The sequence below is a fragment of the Hypomesus transpacificus genome, chromosome 17 (genome assembly GCF_021917145.1).
Source record: "Hypomesus transpacificus isolate Combined female chromosome 17, fHypTra1, whole genome shotgun sequence".
Classification (NCBI taxonomy): domain Eukaryota; kingdom Metazoa; phylum Chordata; class Actinopteri; order Osmeriformes; family Osmeridae; genus Hypomesus; species Hypomesus transpacificus.
This window is the reverse complement of record NC_061076.1, coordinates 7833351-7860966: the sequence shown is the minus strand read 5'-3', so window position 1 is coordinate 7860966 and position 27616 is coordinate 7833351. Positions and strand designations below refer to the sequence as shown.

Sequence of the window (27616 nt, the reverse complement as noted above, 5' to 3'; positions counted from 1 at the left end):
ACGGAGGGAGGGAGCTACGGTCAATGGATACTCAGGTCACGTCCCGATGTACTGATGGTAAAGCAAAGACAAACACTTACTCCTTTACCTCGCCCTGAACACCCACCTCTCAACTGATCAGAAAGGTCTATGCTACATGCGGCACCGCTTAATCGCTACAGTAGAGGTATTTGTGTAATGTTGTACATACCCAGGGTTACAGAGATAGTGACATTATGAAGAACAAAATAATACTCGTGAAAACCTTGAATGAAACGGTGCCTACTGAAAGTATTACACAGTGCTGTCTGGTGAAAATGAGCCATGTTCTGTCATTCCTTTATGTTCTTACATAACGGTACCTGGGGTCAACCTGTGGGTGTCTAGACAGGAGATACTCTCTCCCAAGGTCGTAAACACATCAAGGGAATGCCAGGAAAAGATTATTGTCATTTTGTACTGAGTGAAAAAATACGCATCTCTCATTTCCTGTGTCATCGGCTTGAGTTTGAGCCTTTGTTGGCAACTCGATTTTTATTGGTTATTTTGAGTGTTCCATGAACTTCACCAATCAGTGGATGTTCTCTAACCCCTAATGGAATTAGCACCCACATTATAATTGTTGTCATGCAATATGCAATGTCATTGAGTTAAGATGAATCCATTGTGGTGTTATGCAGTCGCCTGAAGGTTTTAAACCAGGCAATGTTGCTGAGAGGTATTCAGAGAGTGTGAAAGTGGCTGGTTATCCTGATTAACCAGACAGATCTCACAGCCTCACAGTCTGTCTCCCTCCTCTGATAATACTAGCATCTCTCCTTTAGACAAAAGTTGAGCTTCACTGTTGTTCATGGATTGTTCTTGGATATGTAGCGAATACTATGGTTCATGTAATGTGCGATGGGAGTAATAATGAATACCACATGATGAATAATACATAATATTGGGATGTACAGTACCAGTCAAAAGTTTGGACACATCGGAAAATGTGTCCAAACATTTACACAAACACAGATACACACGCACACATACAGATACACACACACACATACACTTACACACATACACACTTTTTGACTTGTACTGTATGTATTGGTCAGTGACAGAGCATTTGACCAATGTTTAAATCCCTCCTGTACCTGGCTTTGGATAAAGTGTGTGCTAAACAAATAATTACATTACATAATATGACCGGAAGGTGATCTATTGCTCTGATTGATCCTGTTGTCTGTGAATCAATATGCAAGCGCCCATTTGGAACACACCTATCATTGTCTGTATTTGCTCAAAGGTACCATTGAATACCAATGAGTATATTTGGTTGAAAGCCTGCTTTATGCACGTATATGTGCTTAGAATGTATGTCAGAGTGTGTGTGTGTTTTTGTCTGAACTATGAATGCATATTATTTCATCCCAGGCCTTGTGTGAAAGCATACCTCAGTTACCTTATGCGCTCCTGTGGTAATGATTTCTTCTTTTTTGCCCTTTTTTTCTTAAGGAGAGAATTTGCAGAGCTGCTGGAGAAGTATGGATCCAATAGCAGCACAGGGTCAACGCGCAACTCTCCTATTCAGCAGGGTATAACACACACTCCTACCCCCTCCTCCTCCCCCAAGTCCAGATGGTACGATCCATCTCTTCCAGAAGTACAACGTGGTATGACCCTCACTCGTCTCCACCTCAGCTAACAATTCAGTTTAACCCTCATCAGTACTGTCCTTTCATCGAGCAGCGCTTTATCATTTCAGCCGCTTTTGCCAAACCACTTGCAAACACAGCAGCAGCTCTGCCTACAGAAAGACCTGTTTGTGTAGCGGAAATGACCATAACCATTTTGGGGAAAATGTTGTAATCTTTCCACATTAGTGTGTGTCTATGGCATGTGTGTGTTCTGTTCGGTATGGAGAATAAGTGGGGCCTTTGTAAATAGCTTATGACAGTGAACTTGTGCATTATGCAATTGCAAACATCTGTTTCTGCTGGGGGAGCTTGTCCAGTCTGGGCAAACTTGTCTATAAATGGGGGTTGGAGTGCACGCGAGCGCTTAGAGAAGCAGTGTTCTCTTTTCACAAGAGAATCCAAATGATGGAACGAAACAGCATGTTTAGGGTGAAGCACGCCCAACCTTTAAAATGCACTTTTCGTCTGTATCAGCAAAACCCATCCTTGATTTAATTTTCTTAAATCTCGAGAAACAGCAATGGTAATCTCTCTTTATTGATTTTGATTATGTTATCGTTCATCAGTTACCAACTGTCATGAGCAGTGTATATTTTTGAATCCCTTCCTTCATGCCTTCAGTATTTTTTCCTAGGTATCGTTGTCAACCTAAAACAGTCAGGTGTCCCCTTCTAGAAGCAACATTTCTGTATCAAAACTCATGTTCGTTTCATCTGGGATTTTATGCTCCTCTAGTACCCCCCTCCTTCCTGGTCAGCAAGTTGGGTATTATTTAGTGCTTAGAGCAGATCAAGCTTACTAAACACTTGTCAGGGAATGTGTTTCTGTATCCAAGCGGGGCAGTTGGTGCGTGAAATGGTCTCTGTGAAAAATTCCCCTCCAAGACTGTTTAATAGGATATCTGTAGCTGTGCAGAAACAGAGGGGACCTCTCATGCTTCATCCACGACCTAATCCGACTGCCCCCTGGTGGAGCTAGCCGACCCTGTCCCTGTGGGAGCGTTTCGAATCTGCCACCTTGGGCACTGACGGGGTGCATCTCAACAGTCTCAAGTGGCTTCCTTCTGTCCTCGTCACCTTTTCCTCTACCGACACGTTGGAGGAAGACGATAAGTGAAAGTGGAGGATCCTCCCCTGGTCCTTTCATACCACTTGTGTTCAGAAGTGTGCAGAGGATGGAGAGGAAAGGAAGAAAGGATGCCACTATAGACGTTTGTGACGTACCCTCTAACTGAGGGATGTACAGCTCTAGGTGCAGTCCAACCATATTCCTTGACTTAGAGACCAGAAAGTATCTTTTTGGGTTTTATGTTGGTTTAGGTGAAGTAATATGGGCACATGCAGCCCTATTTGACATTGCTTGTAAAATGGGCCACACAAATGAAATATCATTGGATGCAATTGATTCATAGAAAGGCTTAAAGGAGTGAAGCCCGTCTCTGAATAATTCCTCTCTCTGTCCTCGATGAAAAAGCTGGCAGATACCTGGACAGCACATCGTCTGGGTCCTCGTCCCGTTCCCAGAGTCCCCTGCCGCTTAGTCCTGCAGGGTCCCAGAGCATGTACAACAACACCGGCCCTCTAATGCGTTCTCTCAGGTACGGAGTGCCTGCGAGCACGGCCTTCTGCCTCCGAAAAAACACACAGTCTGTTTGAGTTCAAACGTGCGCGCCGCTTCTCAAGCGGAATACTTAATGAAGGCCTACGTGTGCCTCTGTCTGTGTGGGTTTCCTTCGACCAGTCACCCGGGCGAGGGGGTGATCCAGTTGATCTCGGTGTCTCGGTCCAGCAGCCTGGGCATCGCCATCGGAGGAGGCTCCAACAGACCCGACGGCCCCGCTGTCTTCATCCAGGAGGTCCTGTCAGGAGGGGACTGTCACAAGGTGAGGGAGGGAGGGAGGGAGGGAGGGAGGGAGGGAGGGAGGGAGGGAGGGAGGGAGGGAGGGAGGGAGGGAGGGAGGGAGGGAGGGAAAGCTCACGATTAAGAGCCTAATCGCCACATTGGAGCTCATTGCCCTTGGTTTACTTTATTTGTGAGATCTGATCTGGATTAATTAGTAACACGACACAACTAACTTCCACCTACTGGGTAAGCTTGATTGGAAGGATGCGTCTTTAACAGTTCATGGGCAGTAGCACATGCAAAGAGTTCTAGCTTCATTCAGCCCCAGTCACAATGTTACTTGGTCAAAAATCAATGTACATTTTCTGGGATTTACTTTATGCTTTAACATTTATAGCAATTGCGTAAATGAATCAGTTCATTGAATAATTGTTGGCTTCTTCTTTTCTTACCACAGTCAAAGACATGCTGTAGATGATAATGTTATTCCCTAAAAGCTCTATAAAACATTTATCAGACAGTAAATATAATAACTCTGTATGTGACAGACCAGTCATTGTACAGTTAACAACAGTTCCAATTTGGCGTTCTCGAATATAAAACATATACCATGTCTCAAAAATGATTGTCAATTGCTTTGTAATGTAACACACACACACACATCCCAGTGAAATACTCATTCATCAAATTGCTTATTGCAATTCATTGATCACCCCTTAATCACCTACGACTACAGTCATCAAACAAATATTTCTCCAACCCTTCTCACGCTGTCACGCTCATATGTTCACCGTCTCCCTGGATAAAAATGTAAATGAGTTACAGTAAAGAAAAGGAGTTAGTCAGTTGTCTCATAGACGGAGTTCGGCTGAGCGTGTTGGGTTCCTGGCTGTGGAAGGATGGACTAGTTGCCGAGTCGGTGTTTGGTTAATCCGACTTTTGGGCTTTTTCCATAACCCCATCAACTCATGAAGGCATAGCAGGCCAGACACCTCGTAAAAAATCCCCAGGGATTTGGATCCATAGGTTGGGGTAGAAACGAAGTAGTAGTGGAGTGTGCATGGCCAGGATTGGTTCTAAGGTTAAACAGGGATTAGGAGTTGAAAAGGGGTTAAGTATAGTGCTATATGGTGGAGTTTTATTTGGTTGTTGTTGTTGTTGTCTTCATGCCAAGAGGATGTCCTTGAGCAATAAGAGAGAGAGTATTAGGTGAGAGAGAGTATAAGAGAGAGAGAGTATAGGAGAGAGAGAGTATAGGTGAGAGAGAGTATAAGAGAGAGAGAGTATAGGAGAGAGAGAGTATAGGTGAGAGAGAGTAAAAGAGAGAGAGAGTATAGGTGAGAGAGAGTATAAGAGAGAGAGAGTATAGGTGAGAGAGAGTAAAAGAGAGAGAGAGTATAGGTGAGAGAGAGTATAAGAGAGAGAGAGTATAGGAGAGAGAGAATAAGAGAGAGAGAATAAGAGAGAAGGGGTAGAGGGATAAAGGCTACAGACTGCTGCCCCAGCAGCCCTGCTGCGGAGGTGCCTCGGTCCCCAGTGTCCCCGGCCAGCACAGACACAAAGGCACACGATGAAGGTCAGCCCTCTAGGACTCTGCTGAGGGCATTACCCTTCCCCGTACCCAACCCCCCACCCCTCTCCATTTCCATCCGTCCACCCCCTCACCTCTCCTAGCCCAGCTGGCGTGCTCTGTCAGCCCACAAACACTAACCTGAAGGAAAGGGGTGATGGCAGGTACAGGAAGGGGGACTCCCGGGAGGCGGGGATTGTCTTTGTCATCCGAAATCCTTTCCCTCACCGTCCACCCCACACACTGGAGTCTACAAACACGACTCTGAAGGAGGGGGGGGGGGGGAGAAGAGAAAGAGGGACGAGGGGGGATGAAATGAGGGGCTCTGGGTTTTGTCCAAACATCTCTCCTGCCGTGAAACCATGCTGAAAAGACAAAGACACCCATGACATGATTCATGTTTCATGCAGGCGGCCAGTAAAACAGTCAGGATGCAGTGGTATCAGTGGTGTGTTCCAGCCAGCAGGACTATCCTACTATCTGCTTTATCACTCTCAGCTAGCTAGATGTCAGCACACTGATCAGTATCACTGTGATAAGGGCTGAATACTTTTTTTCCCAAATATAGAGAAACTGCAAAGTATGGGATTTGGGTATGAGGATTTTATGATAACATTTGGGGAACTAAAATTCCAAAAGCGACCGATGTACTGTAAAACAAGTATGCTTATCAGTCCATATTTTAAAGTGAACAGATTAAAGGGCTACAAGGTATTATCTCGTATACTCCCATCAAAACAACAGGATAACAAGCTCCAAGCTAACCCTACTGCAGTTTGTGAATGATCCGCCCCTTTGTCGTCATCGCCAAAATCCAAGATTGATAAATAACACTGCTCGGCTTCAGCAGGAAAATGTAGCTTTAAATGTGCGACTGCCAACTTGAGAGACCTCATATGGAGTCTCTCATCTCCGCTAATACCAAGTTCTCGTGTGACAAGCATGAACACACGCTCTCCCTTGTTTATATGGAAGCAGCCTGCCCATTCCCATCCTGAATCTTAATCCTTAGTGTCATATATATACTCCAAAGGGATTTAATTGGATGTGCAGGGATCAGAGTCTCTCTGACACAGTTTTATGTTGACTTTTTTCCCTCTCTTTGTGCACAAAATCTGTTGTCCCTCGAACATGTTACTTTTTTGATTGCGTTTAGGATAGAGTTGACCTAGCAAGTCAGGCATTTATTGCACCACTGATATCTAGGTGAAAACAAACCAGTCTGGACAAGCTTTTCCTAGATGGCCTATTTTTGACAAGCCAAAAGCATACGTACCACAGCCAACTATTTTATCAGCATTGGTTCTCAGTGTACTGTAGTTTCACAGGACATTTATCACATGCCCCCTCTCACTGTCAGTGTATTCAAGTTTAGCAGGGAAGGAATCCTTCCCCTAACACTTATTTTCTAAGTGTCAGCGCTCTGTGTTTTAGTCCTGCTTGGGACCTGACACAGAAAGAGAATTGTGTATTTATAAGAACACCTACAACCTTCCCAACTATTAATCCCTAATCTCTCTCTGATCAAGCTGCATCTGAGTAGCTGATTGGATAAATCCAGGGGGTTAGATTTGAAATGTAAAACGACACACACACACACACACACAGGTGTCAAAACCATTTTATAGTTGTAATTTCGGCCAGCGAATGTTAGCTTGTGTAAATATGTTCCAGAAACCTGCATTATTTTTTTATAATAATGCAGTATGCTCTCATGTAGAGCAGGACTTGATTCGTCTGGTCTAGTTTGGCTCATCGTGCATCATTTGCTCAGGCCTTGTTCTTCCTTTATTGTGCAGGATGGCCGTCTGAGACCTGGAGATCAGCTGATTGCCATCAACAAGGAGTCTTTGATAGGTGTGACCCATGAGGAGGCCAAGACATTGCTCAACAAGGTCAAGTTCAGGTGAGCCATGTCTGCTTGTGAAAAGAACGAGATGACACTAAATACATCCAGAACATTCATTTTCCATCAGTGTAGTTGTTGTGTCTCTTTCTTAAGATGATCAAGAGGCTGAAGTCTTTGTGCTTGTGTGTGTGTGTGTGTGTGTGTGTGTGTGTGTATGTGTGTATGTGTGCGTGTGTGTGCGTGCGTCTTCAGTCAGGAGGCGGTGGTGGAGATAGCCTTCATCCCAGGTAAAGGCCCGCTCCCCAGCAGCACATCTCTACACAACGGAGTCCAGAGAGGCGTGGGCAATGGCTTCACCTCTGGACGCTTAAAAGTCCACGTCAGGTCACCAGAGGTCAGTTTCTCCCTAACTCTCCCAGTTTTTTTTCCCCACATGTCCCTTTATTTTTTTTTATCTTACTTTCTCTTGTCTCTCTCTCTCTCTCTCTCTCTCTCTCCATCTTTTTACTCCACTGCCAAGAAATTGTAAGAAGTTTTGTTCAAACCTCCTTCTCCCCCCTCCCTCCCTCACTCCCTCTCTCTCTCTCTAGATCCGGACAGAGGAGACTGCCCCAGTGCCTTCGCCCTCCCCTGACATCTGCCCTCCAGACATCCACATTTCAGGTACACAACTCCTCTGTTGCCCCGCTGTCGGACTCAACACCTCTCCTCCCCGTCCTCCCCTTCTCAGATGCCCGACTGCCAGCCCTGCCCCATTTCCCGCTAACAACACAGGGTTGAGGATGGAACTCAGGAGAGTGTACAGTGAACTGTTAGAGGTCATACAGAAGAGAACAGACAGACACAGAGTACCGCTTCAGACTGTTGGTGTGAGAGACTAGCCCTCCAGCAATCGTACAGTTGCTCACAAGGAAGGGATTGGTGTTGTAACCCGTGGTAAATGAACCGAGGTGAACTTTAAAAAAAAAATGGGATAATATTCTCTCTTTTTGGGATTGGGGATTAGAGGGGAAGAGAGTTGTTGGAGTTTAATCAGAGCTCCAGGCTGCATCAGGAGCACAGTGGGGGGCCCAGGGGCCAGGGGAGACGGAGGTGTTAGAGACGTCACATTTCCACTCTCAATAGTAGAGAACTGAACATGAACCGCAGGCTTTTCCGTGTTATCTTTTGTGTGCGTGAGTGCCAGTGTGAGCGTGTGGTTAGTGTGTGTTGTGGTGTGGAGAGACACACCATGAACAGAATGGTTGTTTTTGGAAAAAAAATGAAAACATTTTTAATCATGGATATGGATGTTGTTGTTTTCTCCCAGATGTCAGGTTCCTTCCTTCCTTCATTTTATTCATCCTGAAAACGAGTTTGCATCGAGTTGTCATGGTAACCAGTTGCAAAAATCGAATTATTGGTGTCTTCTCCCAGGGGTACACTGCTTTTGGATGTTATTTTTATTTTGTTAAAAATATACATTTGACAAGCACTTACAAATAGCAGTAGACTCTAGCAATTACAAATATGTAAACATGTCTACGTCTGAATAAAAAGAGCACCCTGAGGAATAGTTCATGCTGTACAGCTGTGATGTAACAGGCAGCGTAAGGCCATGTACAGTGATGGGCTGTATGTCATTAAGTAATGCACCCTACAGGGGAACCTTGTGTGTGTGTGTGTGTGTGTGTGTGTGTATGCATGCTCAGAGCGAGAATGGAGGGGGTCAGTGGACGTCAAGGGCATTCCAGGGGAATCAGTTAATCCAGATGGGAGAGGAAGTAAACCTGACATTTAAACCAGTTTGAACCTGCTACGGCAGATTGAATTTATCTGTCACCAGCCTCCTGTGTTTAGCTGGTTCTGGTCATGGCACCACACCTCCAAGCTCGTGGAATCCCCGTCTGAACGGACTACTGAGAACCTTCCAGCTCTCAGGACTTTAGGCTCTGTCTACATCCTCCTCAACCCATCTCACACACCAGTGACCAGACACACCATAATCCTATTCTCCTGGATTAAATCACTCAAGGTCACTTCCTGATACCACTACAAAACTCGGATTGGCTAAAATGGGGGCGGTTGGGAGGCGGTTGCCTTTGGTGACAGATGTTACTGTAGGTGTGATGAAGAAAGCGTAGATATGCAGGGTTCATTTTTGTGATTTTTCTTTGACAAACAAGTATCCCAGTCCCATGAGCTGATTAAACTGGCATAAACTGTAGGTTAGCATCACATCAAAAAGTCATATGTCAGACAGCTTGTTATGTGGTTGTAAAAATGCTACTTAATTGTACAACCAGTAGTCAGGCGAACTCTAACAAACCTTGTTGATCTTTATCTCCGTCTGGTAAATGCATGTGACCGGATTAAAGCTTGTGCTATCGTGGTATTTCCCTCGTAGGATATTATTATCACACACACAAACACACACAGTTCTCTCCTGGATTGTACCGACAGATAGGGCAAGGGACAGGACAGGGAAGGACAGGGGGTCTGGTCTTGGAAGAGGATGATGCAGAGAGAATATCCATTTGGTCAGGAGATTATCTGGGTTGGGCAGATGAGGAGGGGCGGAGGAGATGAGAGGAGAGACCAGAGGAGAGGATACTGAGAACCCTGGCGGCAGCATGGCACCTGTTTAATACACCAAAACACAAACTTGTTGGGCGTCCGACCTGTGGCTACAGAAAAGAGAGAGGGATGGGGCAGGGTGGGTAGAAAAAGATTGAGGGCCCCGCAGGAGAGAGGTGGTGGGTAGCAAGGACAGCGGGAAAGGAGTGGTGGTGTTGATGGCGTCTGCGCGTCCTAAGCTTAACGTTCCTCTGAACCGCTCCTCAGCTGTTGTCACGGAAGCTGGCCTGTCAATCATCTCTGTCGCTGGGGAGGCAGTTTAAATCCGTAGGTGGGGCATGGGAAGCAAGGGAGGGGGGGAAGCAATCATCTCACACTCGCACCAGCAGGGGGTCGCCCCGCCCTTGGAGTAGCACACTCACACACACGCGCACACATACACTCACACAAACACACCATTCTGGACAGAGAACTTCACCTCTTTTCATCTCCCTCTCTCCTCTTCTCCCTCTGCCTCTTTCTCTCCTAATCTCTCTTTCTACCCCTTTGTGTTTTGTACTGTGTATAGCTCTCTCCATCCTCGCTCACCCTCCCTTCAGAAGTATGCCTATCTTTCTATGGGTTCTCTCCTCATGTGACTGGTCCACTCCCTCTCCAACAATAACAACTTCATTTGCAACGGGTTTAGTGAATGATTCAGTACCTGAACACTTCTAATGTCCTCACACATATGTATATATATATCTCCGCCTGTAGTACCTACCCTAACATACAGTATTGTCTCTGCCTACACATCCTAACCTTGGTCCAGGTTCCTCCTCCAGCATATGTTCCGATGCAATGTAGCACCCAGCATGAAGTTGCTGAATACACATGCTCACGGTATTTGCTTGTTTGCGTGTGTCTCCTGCTCCCGAAGGCTCAGCCCCCACCCTGAGAGCAGCATCAGGAACCAAGCCCAAGATCACCCTGGACCCCCATATACGGCTCAGATCGGAAAAACTTGATCTGGTGAGTGCCCGTTTTACCTGGATGTCTGTCTACTTGGCTCCCTGCTAGTGGATGTGTCTGTCAGTCAGTGTACTGGCTATATGTATCTGTCTGTCTGTCTGTTTGTGGAAGCATTTGACTTTGTTTTAACTTCCGACCTTGTGCCCTCGACTCGATCAGATTAACCATTTCCGTAATGACACCTTCTGGTGAATTACATCAAGGTGTTAATCCAGCTCTGACCATCTCCCCTACAGGGGTGCTACAGGGGTACACTCTCTCTGCGCAACTCCAATCTTTTCTCCTTTCTTCCTCTCTTGTATATTTGTTTTTTGTCCTGGTGCAGTTGTTTAGCAGTGATTTTAATCTACTCCCAATCCCGCTCAGTCTGTGGTTGACCCTAATCTACCCATTCATTAATAGGATTACGGTGGAGGAGAGACAGAGAGAGAAAGAGAGCACTTTAATGTTGCCCACAGACACAATGCCATCTATATTTGTCCACTTGCTACCAAACATGCAGAGAGAGAGAGAGCTTTGCTTTCATGAGAGGATTGACGTACAGTTTGAGAGATTACCCATTGAAGAACAGTATGCCTGACACAGATCTGAAATGATTACTGTCAAAAGTACAATTGAGTTAAACGTTGTTTATTGGTGGTTTACTTCTGAAGCCCATGCATTGCAGGGAAGAAACCATGGATAGGGATGGAATGACAGGGAATGGGAAACACAGAAAAGAGATAGAGAAACAGAGGGGTTGTGTAGAGGTCAAAAATGTCCCTAAACATTCGACATATAAAACACACATGGGCCTTTGCATCACATCAGCATATACTGTGGCAGAGAGGGGATTGTGTGTGCTACTTAGTGTACTTTCTACACTGCTGATATTAATAGAATACCAGGTGGGTGTGTAGGTATGGGTGTGTGTGTGTGTGTGTGTGTGCAGATGGTTGTAAAGATTAGCAGCTATGTGGTGAGTTTGTCCGGTGACAGGTGAATGGTGTTGTTGCACTGCCCTCTTGTGGTCATTGTACCTCAGGAGTTCGAACATATACAGACTAGATGTACCAACCTGAAGAATTCTCTTTTATCTCTTCAAGTCCTCCTCAAGTTATCCCCGCAGCCTCAATTTCTCTCTCCCTCTCTTTCCTCCCCCTCCCCTCTCTCTCTCTCTCTCTCTCTCTCTCTCTCTCCCCCTCTATCTCTCTCCCCCTCTATCTCTCCCCTCACTCTCTCCCTCACTCTCTCTCTCTCCCCTCTCTGTACTGGGACAGGCACTGTCCTACCTGGGCCTGGACATCACAGATGAGACGAAGAGGAGACTGAGGCAGAGTCTGACCACAGACCCCCAGGGCACCGTGTCCTACGGAGGTACACTTCACCTCACCAATGCCTCCTGGCTGTGGCTGTTGTTGTCAGTAATATCATACATTCATACAATATCATACATGTTCATACATGTTCGTAACGTACCTTTGTGTTTTGTTCCCCGGTAGATTTTGTGGAAGCCACTCGGAACATCTACCAGGAGAAGCTTGAGGAGGTGGGGCTAGCGCAGGGCCCCTTCATGTTCTCCTATCATGAAGCGGCCAGCTTGATGGACACCTCTGCCTTCCACTCTCCTGTAAGATGCCGCCCTATCGGGGATTAGAAAAACTGCTGGGATTGCAATGCGTATTTCCAAAGCAGAGTGTAACCTTTGTGTTTGGGCGTCCTCTGGGAACCTCCTGACTTGGAGACTTTGTCTTGTCTTGTACTTTGGGGGGGGGGGGGGGGGGGGGGGGGGGGGGGTTTGGAGTCAGTGGAGGGGGATTTAGAATGTGTGTTCCTTATAGAGACGATTTCCTGCAAGCATAAGAGATCTGGGACTGCCAAGCAGTCATTTAAATGCTTTTAAATCCTCCATTGTACAGGGCTTTGTCAGACTCCAGTATGACTCCCTAACTGTATGAGTGTGTGTGAGCTTGTGTGTGTGTATTCAAGCGAGTGCTGAACAGAGGGGAATAATCACACAAACACACACCCTGCCATTCTTCTAACAGCCCTCCCCAGGGGCTGCAAAATGCCACGTGCACACTAAAATGTCCAGATAAACATATTTCGCCTGCGACACCTTCACCTACACACACACTCTCACCCTGCATGACCTCCCTGTGGTGTGCATGCAGACGTACGAGTCCGAGTGCAGCTACAGCAGCGAGGAGCTGGAGCAGTTCCAGACCGAGGTCAAGCACCTGCAGATCCAGATGAAGCAGCTTAAGGTGAACATATGCCCCTCCCCCCTGCCCTCCCCTTTTACCGTGCCAACACCAGCCCCCCCGCCCCCGCCCCGCCCTGTCATATCACATCACTGGAATACAGCGTTCAATCCAGACTTTTACTCACAGCCAGTTTAGCATTCTCATGTCCACACGCCACAGGTTCTGCTGAAGGACACGGAGCACAGCAAGAAAGGCCTGGAGGACGAGCTCCAGAAGACCTCAGAGGTGAGGGACCATCACTCTCGAACTGGCGGACCTCCCATTTCAGTCTGTCTATCTTCCCGGGAACAGCGACTGTGCCTCTGTCCGTTCATAGCAGACGACTACTCAGTGTTTGACGGCGTGTCCTCCTCCGTGTCGACTCATCTTGCCCTCCACCCCGTCTCTCCCCCCCCCCCCCGTCTCCCCCTCCAGATAGCGTCGGCGACGGTGGAGGAGAACAGCCGCCTGAAGGGCCGCCTGCAGGTGGCCGAGGCGGCGCAGCAGCAGACCAACAGCGCCGAGCAGGACTACGAGGAGGTGATCCAGCTGCTGGAGGCTGAGATCCGGGACCTGAAGAACCAGCTGTCTGGAAAGAAGCCCCGCAGCCTGGAGGCCACCAAGGTAAGAGACACAGGGGCCCCCCTCCCACAAATGGGACGCCACTGCCGTTCCCTTCACGCCCTTCAGCCACCCCGCTTGGGTTTGAGGCTAGTCCCGCTCGATGGACGTGTAGGGTAGCGTGTTACAGCCTGACGTGGATGTTGTCGCCGCGACAGGACGACGTGATGGAGCTGAATAAGAGGATGACGGCCGTCGACTGTCAGCTGAGGAAGTCGGAGCTGAGCAGGAAACACCTGGAGATCTCCAACAAGAAGCTGCTGGGGTTTGCACAGGTAGCCGAGTCGCTCATTACCTCTCGTCCGTCTCCTGTCACGCACCGCTGCCCTCGAGGGCCTCCTTAGCAAACCGACTGTCTCACCTTGAACAACACTAATCGGCTGGTTGTCTTTCGTTTCCTCAGAATGTTCACAAAGTGCTCACCACGCCCCGCTTGTTTGGGAATGATAACGGGTAAGATCACTTTTTCGATACACTGTATCGTCCTGTATCCATGATGGAATCTTCCTTCTGCTCTATAGGAACATTAAACACAATGTACAGTGACCACAGTCAGGTTCATGCTGGTGTGTGTGTTTCTGTGTGTTTTCCTACAGGAGTAACAGGTCTTCTCCAGCCACTGACAGTCCTGACACTCCGTCGCCCATCCCAGACCCAGCCTTCCAGCTCGCCACCGAGGCCAAAGAACTGGTGGAGGGAGTACAAGCTCTCGCTGAAGGCCCAGGTGAGGAAGAGAGAGGACAGCTACAGAAATATCTCTGACCACATTGGGATTCTGTCAGACAGAAATAACTTAGAAAGGGTCCCCTGGTAGCTCACTGGATGAGAGTCTGTACCATTTAGGCAAGGGCCTTACCGCAGCTGCCTGGGTTTGAATCCAGCCTGGGTCCTTTGCAGCATGTCATCCCTTCTCTCTCTCCCCTACATTTCCTGCCTCTCTACAAAAAATAACACAGGTATTAATGTCCACAAAAAAATATTTGATATTAAAAATAGAAACAACTAAGTGCAGTTTTACCTTTCCCACCCTGCAGAGTTGCTGAGTGATTCGGAGAGACTCGTCACTGATGAGAGTGTGGCTGCAGGTGCAGAGTGAGTATTCACACCCAGGATAAGCTACCGGCTGTGTCAGCATACTGTGATGGCTATTCTGCAGCTGTACACAGTGTACAATACATTCAGAGTTCTGGATGGTTGTACTGCTCACCTATTTGTCAGTACTGACCAGAGCCATTGACATGTCAACTTGACATGGCTCTGGTACTGACCCGTGTTCCTTTTCCTTGAATCTCTTCAGTTCACGGGCTAGGACGACCCTGTCTGGAGCTACAGCCAAAGACAAGCGCCATGTGTAGACCAGGAGAACGTCGGGAGAACGTCGGGAGAACATCGGGAGAACATCCGTGGCTGGGGGACTGGGTCCACGAACACTGTTGCTTGACTCACTGAACTTCAAACTCGAATCCTTTAGACAGACAGACAAACTGTGAAGCTATCCAGCGCGCTTATAGAAATGATTAACATCAACTCGTCCAACATATGTATTGGTGGCCTGGGTGTGGGAACTGCTTCACCGATTAACCACATAAGTGTTATAAAAGTCATTTTCAGTTATCTATTACAGCTGTGTATGTATTTACATTTCTGTTTTGATGTTTTGCATTTGTCTGAACGGCAGAGGAAAGGTGGAATGACGGTCAGGCAGACATCTAGACACAGTGCAGCATGGCACTAAGGGCTTGCTGTAGAAGAAAAGCTTGTAGTGTGATGCGTATACAACACTCCTTACGTGACCTTCTCTTGTCTCCTGAGCGTCTCTCGACCACTCCATTTTGATCAGTGGTTTCCAAGGATACAAGGAGGCAAGACAAGGAAGCCATGGTAGAGTATTGGAGCTTAGCCTTGCTGTCTGTAGTGCTACAGCTATTTTGCAGCGTTTGTGTATGACAACTTCAGGGTGATTAGGAAGATGTGCCCTCATCCAAGCGTCTCATCATTTGATATGGTGAGCATTTGTACAGATGTCCCTACAAGAAGTGCTCTGACTAAAATATTTTGAAGATTTTGTACTGGAAACACATTTTTTTCTTTCATTTGAGACAGAAAAAAGCTGTAGGACATGCACGACCATGATGAGATGTTTGCAGTTGCTGTTATAAACCTTGTAAATCTTGCAGACCGAAACCCTCGTTCTACATCCTCTGTCCAAATCTGCATTTTGGACCAACACATACACACACCCACTCCAGGCAGACAAAAACTAGTTTCTTTGACAGATACTGTACCCAGCAGGATAAACTGTAGAGTTCTGTGAATATTCACTCATTTCTGTTCCATCATAGCTCATCTTCATGAAGATTGTACACATGATTGAAGGGTTGTAAAAAATAAAGCATAGGAAAGAAAGAAAATTATGAATTATTTGTATGTGGAAATGTCCATGTCAGAACCATTTAGTGGTTATGAAAAAGGGGGGTAAGGAAGTGAAGTAGCCGACAGGAGGGATACTGCTAGCTAGTGCTTGTCAATCATCCTTATCTGTGGCAAACTGTCCCTGCATGGTTCTGGTTTTCACCTTGTCTTCCACATCCTACGATGAGAGATATGATGAGATTTGGTTTACTGGAATAAAAATAAACAAAGCAATACTTATGTGTAAACAAGGCTGTAAGATACATGTTTGAAAAGATTGAGAAAGGTCAGATATCCATCTAACATAACAGTGTAGACTAAATGTGTAAGATTTATTTTGTTTATATTGATAACTGCACATGCTTTCAAGAAATACTGACTTGTAGCCCTGTAATTGAACTAGATTGCATCTTATGTGTGGCCTCATTATCTTGATTTTATTGTTTTTATTAAAGGAATAACCTAATTATTTGTCTCCGCTTTCTTGTGTGGTCTTGAGAACATAACTGGGTTTTAAAGGTCAACGTAGGCCAAGGAGGTTGATGTAAGCTGAAGGCTTGTGTAAAACAGCAGAAGACCAGCAGCTTGCATTGTTCTTTTTTTAGCTCATCATAACAACACACATCTGTGAGGTCTTTACTTGGTTCACGCGCATCGCATCACAGAGAAAATAAAGGAAACAGGATTTGGAAAGAAAATAACTGTTTATTACAGTAATAATAAAACTATTATTTTTCAAAGTATAATTCCATTGTAAAAACTAGGGATGGGATTATAAATAACTTGCCTGGTTCACAAAATAACTGTTATAACTTGTTAATGACTGTTCAAGACAACAACTGTTCAAGACAACATATTTTAAAGTTTACCCACTGAGGCTAGGTCTTTCTTTTTTTTATTATTAAAGTGACTTTCCTTGATTGAAAAATGATCAATGCTGTATAACAGGTTTCCAAAATTCCAAAAACCTCAACTATTGACTTAGAAGACTGTACAGTCTCCTGCAGGTAGCGCACCACACAAGAGGTTTCAGAGCATGACAACACAACAATGCCTCTAAAACGTAGTTGACAGATAATTCTGTACTCATTTAACAGTGGGACACGCCTCTTTGGGGTCCTACAGTAAAAAAAGACCTTGCAGAAATGTTTCTGTCTGACGTGGGGTCCATCACTTCTGTTTAGGTGGTTTGAAAATAATACAAACCGAGAAGAGGATTTCCAATATAATTCTGTCATCTTGGGCACAAAGGATAGCTGTGGGAGGTATGGGAAAGGTCTGCTTGTAAGAGTCTTTGTAGGAAGCAAATGAGAGAGGAAGTGGAATTGCTCATTTCTAAGACAGGAGGGGTGAGGAGTTGGAATAGTCCATATCCAAGGTGGATAGAGGAATGGACTCAGAAAGGTCTCTGGAGGAAAGCGATGGGGGGCGAGCCCACACTGCTAGGACTGCGGAGGTGGGATTCATAGGAGCCAGGAGTCATACCAACAACCCCCTCCATCTGCGGAGTTTCCCCATGCAGGAAGTCATCCTCATCCTCAGCCGAGCACTAAGACCAAAAAACAAAACAATGAATTGATATAATACGCAATGCACAATCGATTTGTATGTAATACAGAATCCAATAGTAATTACTTAATAATATAATAAATTAAATATTATAATTATAATAATTTTATAAATTAATAGTTCATGTAATCTATTCCATCTAAGATGGTGTTTTACCCGTTGGACCCTCTTGGTAGAGTGAACCCCTGTCTCAGCTGGCTCCTCCCACACTTGGTAGAGCGGCGCAATAAGAGAGCCGGACCTGGGGAGGAGGGAACGCACACGGCCAATGGGGATGGGGTGTGGCACACGGCCACACCCCATCCTATTTACAGCCAATCACCACACCCCAACAGATTCACAGACAATCACTACACCGTCTCAGATATCTGTTCTTGCCCAACAAACACTGACTCACAGCTACCGTACACAAACACAGCCAGGGACATTGACAACAAAAACTAATCTGTGAGCTCCGAAGCCGCAGCGGTCTCTAGTCTGTGGTACCTCTTCAGCATGTAGGGATCGAAAGGGAAGACGCTGTCCAGGGGGTTGGTGTTGGTGGACACGCAGTCGCCTCCTATCGAGCTGCGGACCACAGGCAGGACTTGCCGGTTGTTCCTCTCAATGATGGTGTAACAGAAAACCAGCTGATACTTCCTGGAAACACAGGAAACAACATCCGGTTCAAACCATAGCTGACGGCTATGCCCCATTATGGGCGGAGCTTATGCTGGCATGGCACTCGGGCAGCGAGTCACGTCATCAGCTGATCTCACTCCTGCAATCAACTACAGGTGTGCTAATTGAAGGTCCAGGCCTTCTCTTTCAGAGGACTCGGACACACGTGCTCACACATCATCCACTTCCATGGAACTGCATGTTGTGTAATTGCTGCTACCCTCCACGATCTCCTGCTCCTCCATACTGTCTTCTGTATCATCACTACAAGATGTTGTTAATGCTCTGTGAAGCCTTCGGTTGCTTGTTTAAAATTCTAGTTTTAGTTTGAAATGATTCCTGTCCATTGGGGGATCTTTTGTTCAAAGCTCCCTGCCTTGTTATGTGTTGTGTACTTGTGCTGTGCTAGCTTTGCTCCAAGGTAGGAATTTCCCCCTAGATTTAACCACACCGCTAACGACACACCAATAAATGCAATAAATGGTTAAATCTGTGAGTGTGACAGAACTGAACCGATTCAATTAGGGACTCAACAGCCTTTGAACAATGAATGTTCATATGAAAACACGATTTCAACATAATTGACAAAACAGCTCTTGCAATAGAAGATGCATCATGCAGACCAAGTAGATGTTAAGGAAATTGAGTTCTCACTTTAGAAGTAGGACCATTAATGGAAGCTCTGACATAACTGCCACCCTCGCTTTTTCCTCTAGTCTTGCGATACGATCTCAGTATACCTGGTGATTGCAGCAAACATGTTGGTGACTGCAGGCAGGCAGACCTTCAGAGGGTTGAGCTGGCACATCACCAACCGCTCCAAGTTCAGACTCTGGAGGTACGCCAGCCCTGGAAGACACACACACACACACACAGGTGTAAAGACTGGCAGACTTAACAGTGAACGCCTTTCTGTGTGAGGCTGAGTACCCATCATCCCCCTGGTCTCCAGTACCATGCGTCCCAGACCTACCTTTCTTCATGTTCCCCTCCAGGATGCTCTTGTGTCTGAAGATGAGAGTGTAGAAAACCGCCTGGCAGATGGTGTAGAATGGCCCGTGCAGGCTGATGTCACAGTAAGCCCGAGTCCCGGAGTCCTGGCTGTCGATGTACAGGTGCATCCACGGCAACAGCAGGTCCAGACAGGCTCGCACAGTGCTGTAGGGAGAGGGCAGACACATCCGACAAGTCAGGGCGTGTCACAGTGGTCCACCGTGAACTCACGGTCTCCTCTCCTACGTCCGCTAAACAAGATTTGCCCCTTAGTCTTAGCCCTACCCCTAGCTCCAAAAGAGTATTGGGACACCACTAGCTCTCACGGGAACGAGCAAAACTAAGGGGAAGGGGTAAGGGGGAGTATTAGGATTCGGCCTAAGCCTCGTTTGAGGGCCTGGGGCTAACGAGAGAGACCCACTCACGCCACAGGGAGGAAGTTTGCTCGTGCCAGGAAGCTGCCCATGTAGCCAGCGGCGGCCTGGCGCAGGACAGAAGGCTGGGTGGGGCTCTGGATGATCTTCCACAGGTGCTCCAGGAAGGCCTCCGCCAGCGCCTGACACGAAGGGAACGACGGTCCGTTACTTGACCAAAAAACCACTGCAAGGATGGCCGGACTCACATCTCCACAAATGCAAGGATACAATCCCAGGAGATACCCCCCCCCAAAAAAACTCAATTTCATTGAGACTCCTAACTGTACAGAAGGGTGCGCTCGGTTTACTGACCAGTCTGAAGCTGCAGAGGTAGAAGAGGGAATACTGCACATGACAGGAGGCATGTGTGGGCAGGATGAGCTTGTCAAACACGCACACCAGGTCTTTGTAGAACTCCTTAGTCCTCTCCACTTCCAGAAGACCTGCCAGGAAAAAGGAGTGTGTCACCTATGGGATGCTGAATGTGCCGAGTCAGACTTGTGTGTACCCGTGTGTGCTTGTCGGCTCACCATTGCTGTGGCAAATGTCCTTGATGTAGGCCAGCAGCACAGTCATGAGTGTGTCCAGCCTATCAGCCACTGGATGGGCCATTACACATGCCCCTACTGGCCCTGAAGACTTAGGGTCTGACACATCCTCATCCTGAGACAGAGAGAGAGTCAGAGGGAGGGAGACACACAGAGACACAGAAATTGAGACAGGGAGGCAGAGAGTGAGAAAGAGTAAGAGATAGAGATAGAGAGAGACAGAGACAGAGAGAGAGAGAGACAGAGAGCGAGAGAGACAGAGAGAGAGGGAGAGAGAGAGAGAGAGAGAGAGAGAGACAGAGAGGGAGAGAGAGAGAGAGAGAGAGAGAGAGAGAGAGAGAGAGAGAGAGAGAGAGAGAGAGAGAGAGAGCAGGGACACAAACAGACAGATACAATGAGAGACAGAGAGAAGAGAGAGAGAGAAAGAAGAAAGATGAAAACAAACGATATCATGTGTTAGTCCAAGATCCCTCTTATTGACCTAGCACTGAATGGCAGGTTCAAGATACAAGGAGCCATGTGTCGGGTATTTATTAACAACGTACCATATCAAACAGTCCCTCCTCCAGCTGCTCTCCTCCTTTCACCTCCTGGTGTAGGGCGTTCTCCTCCATCTCCTCTATCTCCTCCCGCGGGGCACTCACCTAGACAGCCGGCAGGTTCTATCAGACACTCCCTCTTCTCCGTCACTCCAAATGGTTACACGCCCAAGTGTTAAAAAACGTCCAGAGACACCAAGCTAGTTCTAGCGACTCACGTCTAGTTTGAGCATTCTGCTGAAGATGAGCTCCAGGACGTCTCGTCGGAGAGCAGGGATGTACACGCTCATCCTCAGGAGGTTGTGGACGTAACATTCCTGCGGGGGGGAGGAAGCACACTCGACTGTCTCGTTGGACGCATTGTGACACTACGCCCCAAAGAATTGACAAGGTCCATGTCTGTAGCCGTACATGTAATACATAGCTATGGCTAGTCCTACTGACGTACCAGGGTTCTTGATGACTTCTGCACAAAGGGGAAGTGTTCCGTCAGAATGGGCGTCAGGAAACGGCTGGTGCTGAAATAAGAGAGAGAATCTCATATTGCCGTGAAACTTTTACCATAACCGAATCTAACATGAGTCCAGGTTCTCCACCAACAGTGGTGGAACACTTTGCTGTTTATTTAATAGGATATTAGGGTTGATATGCACGAAATGTATATTACTAGACTTGTGTGTGTGTTCGGAGGGATACTTACGATGGGACATATTTGGCTATGACCTGCAAGGCTTGATGACACTGATCAAAGGTCCTTGGAAGGTCTATGCAAACCAAGATGGGAAGAAATACTCTGAATATCTAGTTTAAAATGATACAGTCTCCATAATGGCTCATAACAGAGCTATCCACAACAGGAACCGGACAGCTGGTCGGTCTGGCACCAACTAACAACAAGAACAACCACGATTAGGGTCGACTTCCTGTGCTGGTGGTTTGTCACCAGTGCTAGAGTGCCCCCTCAGTCCTTATCTACACCTCACCTCCCATCTCATCATCCTCAATCTTCAACCCCATTAGAAGCACGTTAACTCTACCTTTCCCTAAAAAGGGCGAGCAAGCCTTGTATTACAATGCACATTTTCATGTCACGAACAAAGACAGAGCAGGTCCAAATGTTGATGAACCATGTCATGATATTGTATTGACGGGAGATTGCCAGGAGATCTGTACCTACTTTCGTTTTCGTCATCTGAATCTGAGAAATCCACGCCACCTTCACAGATCTTCACTCTCTCTATAAAATAAAAAAAACAGATCCCAGAAAAAACATTACAGCCATTCACCATTCAATGATAACAACGGTTTGGGCGAGCATATGAAACACTAAACAAGACAGTACAAAAGATCAATCTAACAATACACACAAACTAGAATATGTGCCTTTCCTTTAAGAGCTGGGTTTCCTGTGGTTGAAGAAGCACACACTATGACAGTTACTCACTGGGGATGAAGTTGGAGACCACCATCTTGAGGCAGGCGCGGAGGTAGACGGTCTGGGCTGAGACCAGGTTGCTGAGGAAGGCCAGGTACTCCTCCACCACGGCCGGGCTCCGGCCCAACCAAGGAAGCCTCTGGACCAGACAAACAGGAAAGGGATGGTAATGGCCTACTGTCTGTACATATATGACTTTAACGTGTAAAACATATTCCGCTACAGTAATGGTTGAAAATAAAAGTAGTTCTAAATTCAATCCCAAACATGAGATTAGATAGCTGTGTAACCTTTAGTAAATATTTAGCTGCATAATGCATCCTGCATTTTGAGTGTCTCAGTTGCACACATTAAAATCTGCGATTTAGAACAGAGATGACTGCATGACAGTAGACTAATGGCATGTGGTACTCACCAAAACTGTATAGATCAGCTGTTCATGGTCCTTACTGAATAGGGTTACACAATTCCGAAATTCCTGCAGCCAATTGATAATTTGAGCATCCTGTCACGAAAAAATAAATTAATTTAATATACTTTTTTTTTTCGTAGTGCTGGTTCCCAGTAGTGGACATTTCTCTAATCGTTAATCAACGTTTCTCTTACTTTTATGTCTGGATCTGCCAGCTGATGTTTCAGCAACTCGTAGTCAATCGTGTCTCCCTGTTAAATACAGTGTCAAGAGAATACGCTACATCACACTGAAAGCTTTAGGTTTTAGTTTTTGTATTGTTATAACTATCCGACAAATTAAAGGAGACTTTTGAGACTCACCTTTTCAAACTTGGCTAAAGTGTCCACAACATTGCCCCCAAACCTCACCGTCTTCATTGGGGGACTGTTCATAAAATCACGGCCCTCTATCTCCATGATTTACGTGCTGTGATGGAAAAATTACACATGGTAGGCTGGCTGTAGCTTTAGTGGATAAAATGATCGATGTGGCTAACGCTATCCAATGGGCAGTGCTAGTGTTCATAGCTAATGCAGCAACGATTCGAGTTTTCATGCTACCAGCTATCTAACTCTACTTTGAGTGTCTTAGAATAGATCATTTAAGGGTTGGTATTGTAAAGATGTGTTCTTACCAATCAAGAAAAACTGTGGGGCACAAATGGACTTCAATAGATGATGTATTATTATCTTTATTTGAGAAGACATGAAACATGTGCATTCCCAATGCTGTCACATTTCACAACAGGAAGAGAAAATGGAGCTCAAGGGTATTTACGGAAGTGAATGGGATTATTCTCTTCTTCGCTAGGATAAATCTGAATTGAACAAATGGACACACTGCCATCTACAGCCACAAAGCCAAACGAGATCAGAGTCCTGCAGAGCTGTCTGAAGGAGCCATAAATACGAAATGTTGAAATGAACAAATTTGGAACACAGAAACTTGGACACCAGCCTCGGTAAGGAATTTGTTTTACCCTAGAAATAAAAATAAGTGTAATCCAAGACTTGTCTAAAATCATATTAACGTAAAAATTACATAGCCTGCTTTAATTGAAAAATAATAAACATATAGTGAACACACTATGTGACACACGAGTGCGGGGATTGGCAACACCAGAACACACACACACACATAGGCTATACTGGATACATTGTTTCTCTGCTTTTTCCCATCCTGCTGTCCTACCTCCAAGGGCAGTCAGAATCAAAGAGCAGACATATGAACTCTGACCATGGACCAAGTCCAGACCTGACCAAGGACATGTGGAGGACAGCAATCTGTACTGCAAGTTTTTATTTGGGGGTTCTTTTGCAAAGGAAACCCATGTGAGCACTGACAGAACATGCAAACTCACACAAAGAGGCCTAGAAGACATCTGAGCAGAACGGTGCTGTATGAAGGAATCCCAGGACCATCTTGCTGTGAGGCTATGTAATCTCATTGGCTAGTGTAATTCATTTCAGCATATATAGGCAGCAGTTTATGTGCTTACCATTTTGATTGCATATTTTTGCCCATATTGCTAAACCAATAAAGTCAAGGTAAATTGGAGAATATAGTCCTATCATAGTTGTGGCTGTTGAATTGTATGGGGTAGCAAAACCTGCATGTAATGTGAAGAATGATCTTTTACACAAGCACAATGTGATCTAAAAATGCAGTTTAATTATACTCCATCAACTTCAGTCACAGAATGTTGATGAACACAGAAAGCAGTAATCTAAAAAATAAAATGTGTGTGTGTGAATGCGCGAGCAAGCTTAAGACATAAGCAATTGATCCCATTTTTGAGACACAGAATTGAGAAAAAGGAAGTCAGAATAATAAAATGGGTTTAAAGGTCGTTGAGGTGTGGGTCTTATCAAAGGGTGTCGCTGGGAGCGTTAAGCACACATTAAGTGAACACAAAAACAACATATTTCCTCAAGCCTTTAAGGTCATTTTAAACTGAGTTGGGCAGCATCAAAATACACAGAGAAACGATTTCAATTCAATACAATTATTTACATCTAATTATACAAATAAAAACAATCGTTACAAATTGTATTAAAAAATATACATTTTGCATATGAACACTTGAGGAGGCCTGTAAACATTGAGATCTGTAATCTTCAGTCGAATCTTCCATCTATTGGAAAGAATGAGACATCAAATTAGTTAAATATGTTTTTATATAGGTCATTGCTTCAGTAGCAGGTCTACCCACCAATCGTGCACACTTTTATTGTTATAGCAGGGCTTGGTGTAGCCATTCCTAGGTTAATCGTTAACGAAATGATAAGATGTAATGTTAGGTAGGCTACTATTGTAGGCCAAAACTGATTTTTTCCTCAGTGGAACGTTATAGTTAAAACACAAGAAACCCTGAAAACTGTAATACATTTGTAAAACAAATCGTTTTACTGTTTAGATCCATAAAAAATACTACTTTCAATTAAATCTATTTAGGCTATAGCCTTTTGTGTTACAATAAATATCCTAGGTTTAGGGTTAGGCCCATGCTTATCGAAAGGCTTTATTTTTGTAAACCTGTGTTAACTACGATACTAATTAGTATACAAATTAAAAAAATTAGTTCCTATGAACAGACTCACTATTAAAGCCTACAACATCATATGGCCCCAGTCTCGGTGGTTGTGTCAGAGACATGTTTGTCGTTATCCACGGCTTCAGACACAGTTTGCACGTTCTCATCTTGCCCCATAGCCAGGATGACTGGTGGCGGCTCCGGTTGGGCATCCCTCGTGCGTAATGACATCCCGAATCCTGTCCTATTTGCTGCCGTGCCTAGTCCACGAGGGGGGCCTCCGGTGCGACGCAGCGAATTCCTGATGCCGCTGGAGAAACGGCTGGAAAGACGCCTCACCGCACCTGCGATACCCCGGTTCTTTTTCAACATCCCAACGTCATCCTCCAACTCCTCGTGGGGCACTTCGATGTTGCCCGTGTACCAAAACACCCACCAGATGAGGCTCATGAAAATTATTATGGCACCGGCGTAAATTAAAAAGTCATAGAAAAACACATCAGCAAACACGCCGATTAAAAGAATAAGCAATCCGAATATGTCGAAAGCCACCGCCAACCAAAAGGCGCATGAACAGCGCCCCAGACCACGATAAGTCGGTTCCATGACACCAAGTTGCTTGGAGTTAACAATATTCACTTTACCTAACGTAAAATCATTTGAGGTTCATTTCCTGGTGGTATTCGATGGTTGGCTAGTGTTTCAAAGTGCGGCGTTCGTAGGTAAGGTGAGACAGGTGAGGAAACTCGTCGCTATTTTGCTACCTGCCACACGGCGCAAAAAGGAGTGGCGTGGTTACCAGGTGAAGGGGAAAGAGGGGGGTCATTTACAGGGTAGACAACAGGTAGACAGCAGCAACATAAGGAAGAGGTTGAACAAACAAACAAAAAATGCTTGTGTAGGTTGTATATAGGTATAATGCTAACAGAGTCAATATTTGAATGTTTCGTTCACGTTGCCTGGTAGTTGCTGTTGTTGCAGTCAAAAATGTCCCAATTTGACCTACGAAGATTAGGTTTATACTGTTATACATCGCAGGGCGAAGGCACATCCCACACACCTTGTGCATAGGACGACTGTTAGAACAGTTAACATTCACAAGAAAAGGTCATTTTGAATATCATTTTGTGCTTCTCTAATCTGAACATATTTAATTATACACAATAGTTACAGGTCGTTGCATGACATGTAAACTCGTGAAGAAAGACATGAAGATAGACAGGAACACAATTGAAGCCAGATATGCATTTGGCTCACAAAGTTGATCAGAGAAATTCATGTCACCACTTAAGGAAAATGGAGATTAAGTTACATTTAAAACAAACCTCATTTTCACACTTGAAGTAAACTACATTAATAAATAAACAGTAACTTAAGCATACCAGGATTTTACAGTAAAGTGAAAAATGCAACACTACAATATGTTGAACTATTGAAAACAAACAAAGGACATTGACAAATCATCCAGATCAACACATTATGTTAGGTTTGTGAAATGTTCGGACTAACTTAATAACTGAATTATAATTTGGCTGTGTATCTGATTGCATTTTAAACACTGGCAGATGGGAACACAATAATTGTGACCTAGAAACATAAAAGGGTAGATAATTCCCAGCCTGAAATTCTTAGATAGGAACATGGATGTGGACATGTGTCCATCATAACCTCAGCAATCAAGTCCAGTCATGTCCAGTTGCATTTCTCTGCCCCCTAATCCTATTTACGAGGATTTACAAATCCACCACAGAACAGCAGCTACAATGAAAACAGCAGATTATGGTAGAAAATAAAACAGGGCAAACCCTAATAGATCACAATCAAACAGATGGGAAGCAGAAAATGATGTTAATACTCCAACAGAACAATCACGGGATGTTCCCTTGTTTTAGGGAGGAGATTGTACTTGCCCATATTAAGAAAATAAGATTCTCTACGTTATTTACAATGAATAAAGAGTACATTATGTTCATGTAGACTGTAGAAACAATCTAGACAGATGTGATGGTGGACACTGAATAACGATAACACTCAGCATTATATCCACTCAGCTTGTTGCATATTGAGAGGCCCAATTTACTTAACTCATTTGGTATAAAACCCACAAATGCACACACACTTGCACACACACTGACATTCAGTCCAATCAGAGGCTATAAGTGCTGTTGCTGCTCCAGCTGGCTCCCCTTGCCATCGTTGACCTTAGTCAGTGCCTTGTGTTCCAGACTCTGCTTCACCACGGGCACCCACACAAGCCCCGTCACCAAGAACATGAGACCCACCGACAGCAGGAGAGGCCCTAGCAGATAGGGCACATTTCCCATCTGGGTGAAGTATAGCAGGGACAGAGCCGTGCCTGAACCAAACAGCACCCCTCCAACCAGGATGGCCAAGATGGGCTTATGGAAGTGGGACCAGCACTGGATGTGTGGGGCATGGGGCTGGAGGGTGAGCCCAGCAGGGTTGGGGTTCAGCGGGGAAGATGCCTCTGCAACTTGCCCGGAGCGCTCCATTTCGGAGATGGTGACCACTGTGGAGAGCATCCTGAGCTTTGAGTGCTGGACAAATCAAGAGATAGAAGAGTACACTCACACGTCACTAGAGCTGCAGACACATAATAAGTACAACAAATTCAATCAATCATCAATTGGTTGTATCAACCGATTTGTCATGTAACTCAAGTCATTAATGTGATTCAGCAAGAAAGATGAAGAAAGATTTC

The 27616-nt window shown here is 45.5% G+C and overlaps 3 protein-coding genes across 12 annotated transcripts in view; 1 reads left to right on the top strand and 2 right to left on the bottom strand.

Moving 5' to 3' along the window:
• The window catches only part of si:dkeyp-72e1.9 (syntaxin-binding protein 4), a 47493-nt gene extending 31286 nt beyond the window's left edge, over window positions 1-16207 (top strand). For 4 of the 10 annotated variants that reach the window (XM_047037677.1, XM_047037674.1, XM_047037673.1 and 1 more), the window contains 17 exons: window positions 1480-1637; window positions 3135-3258; window positions 3402-3543; window positions 6873-6979; window positions 7175-7316; window positions 7513-7585; window positions 10398-10489; window positions 11749-11845; window positions 11971-12098; window positions 12643-12735; window positions 12871-12960; window positions 13150-13338; window positions 13494-13610; window positions 13739-13788; window positions 13932-14059; window positions 14370-14427; window positions 14633-16207. In XM_047037677.1, coding sequence (XP_046893633.1) covers window positions 1480-1637; window positions 3135-3258; window positions 3402-3543; window positions 6873-6979; window positions 7175-7316; window positions 7513-7585; window positions 10398-10489; window positions 11749-11845; window positions 11971-12098; window positions 12643-12735; window positions 12871-12960; window positions 13150-13338; window positions 13494-13610; window positions 13739-13788; window positions 13932-14059; window positions 14370-14427; window positions 14633-14690 — 1846 coding nt within the window. In that variant the 3' untranslated portion in view covers window positions 14691-16207. Of the gene's footprint in view, window positions 1-1479; window positions 1638-3134; window positions 3259-3401; window positions 3544-6872; window positions 6980-7174; window positions 7317-7512; window positions 7586-10397; window positions 10490-11748; window positions 11846-11970; window positions 12099-12642; window positions 12736-12870; window positions 12961-13149; window positions 13339-13493; window positions 13611-13738; window positions 13789-13931; window positions 14060-14178; window positions 14292-14369; window positions 14428-14632 lie in introns of all 10 variants that reach the window. The other 6 variants (XM_047037681.1, XM_047037682.1, XM_047037679.1 and 3 more) reach the window with 4 other exon arrangements.
• Window positions 16208-16445: 238 nt separating this feature from the next.
• On the bottom strand, window positions 16446-23106 carry rrn3 (RRN3 homolog, RNA polymerase I transcription factor). Its single transcript, XM_047039011.1, has 18 exons — window positions 22996-23106; window positions 22682-22787; window positions 22514-22570; window positions 22323-22412; window positions 21917-22046; window positions 21650-21709; window positions 21173-21236; window positions 20921-20990; window positions 20691-20789; window positions 20479-20577; window positions 19916-20048; window positions 19698-19828; window positions 19395-19525; window positions 18950-19134; window positions 18717-18825; window positions 17803-17955; window positions 17473-17557; window positions 16446-17296 (listed from the first exon to the last, which is right to left on the bottom strand). The coding sequence occupies exons 2-18, from the start codon at window positions 22775-22777 to the stop codon at window positions 17144-17146; spliced, it is 1845 nt and encodes a 614-aa protein (XP_046894967.1). The 5' UTR covers window positions 22778-22787; window positions 22996-23106; the 3' UTR covers window positions 16446-17143.
• Window positions 23107-23631: 525 nt separating this feature from the next.
• Window positions 23632-25666, bottom strand: si:dkeyp-72e1.6 (transmembrane protein 238-like). Its single transcript, XM_047038589.1, has 2 exons — window positions 24962-25666; window positions 23632-24495 (listed from the first exon to the last, which is right to left on the bottom strand). Exon 1 carries the CDS (start codon window positions 25498-25500, stop codon window positions 24979-24981), a length of 522 nt encoding a protein of 173 aa, XP_046894545.1. The 5' UTR covers window positions 25501-25666; the 3' UTR covers window positions 23632-24495; window positions 24962-24978.
• Window positions 25667-27616: the final 1950 nt, after the last annotated feature.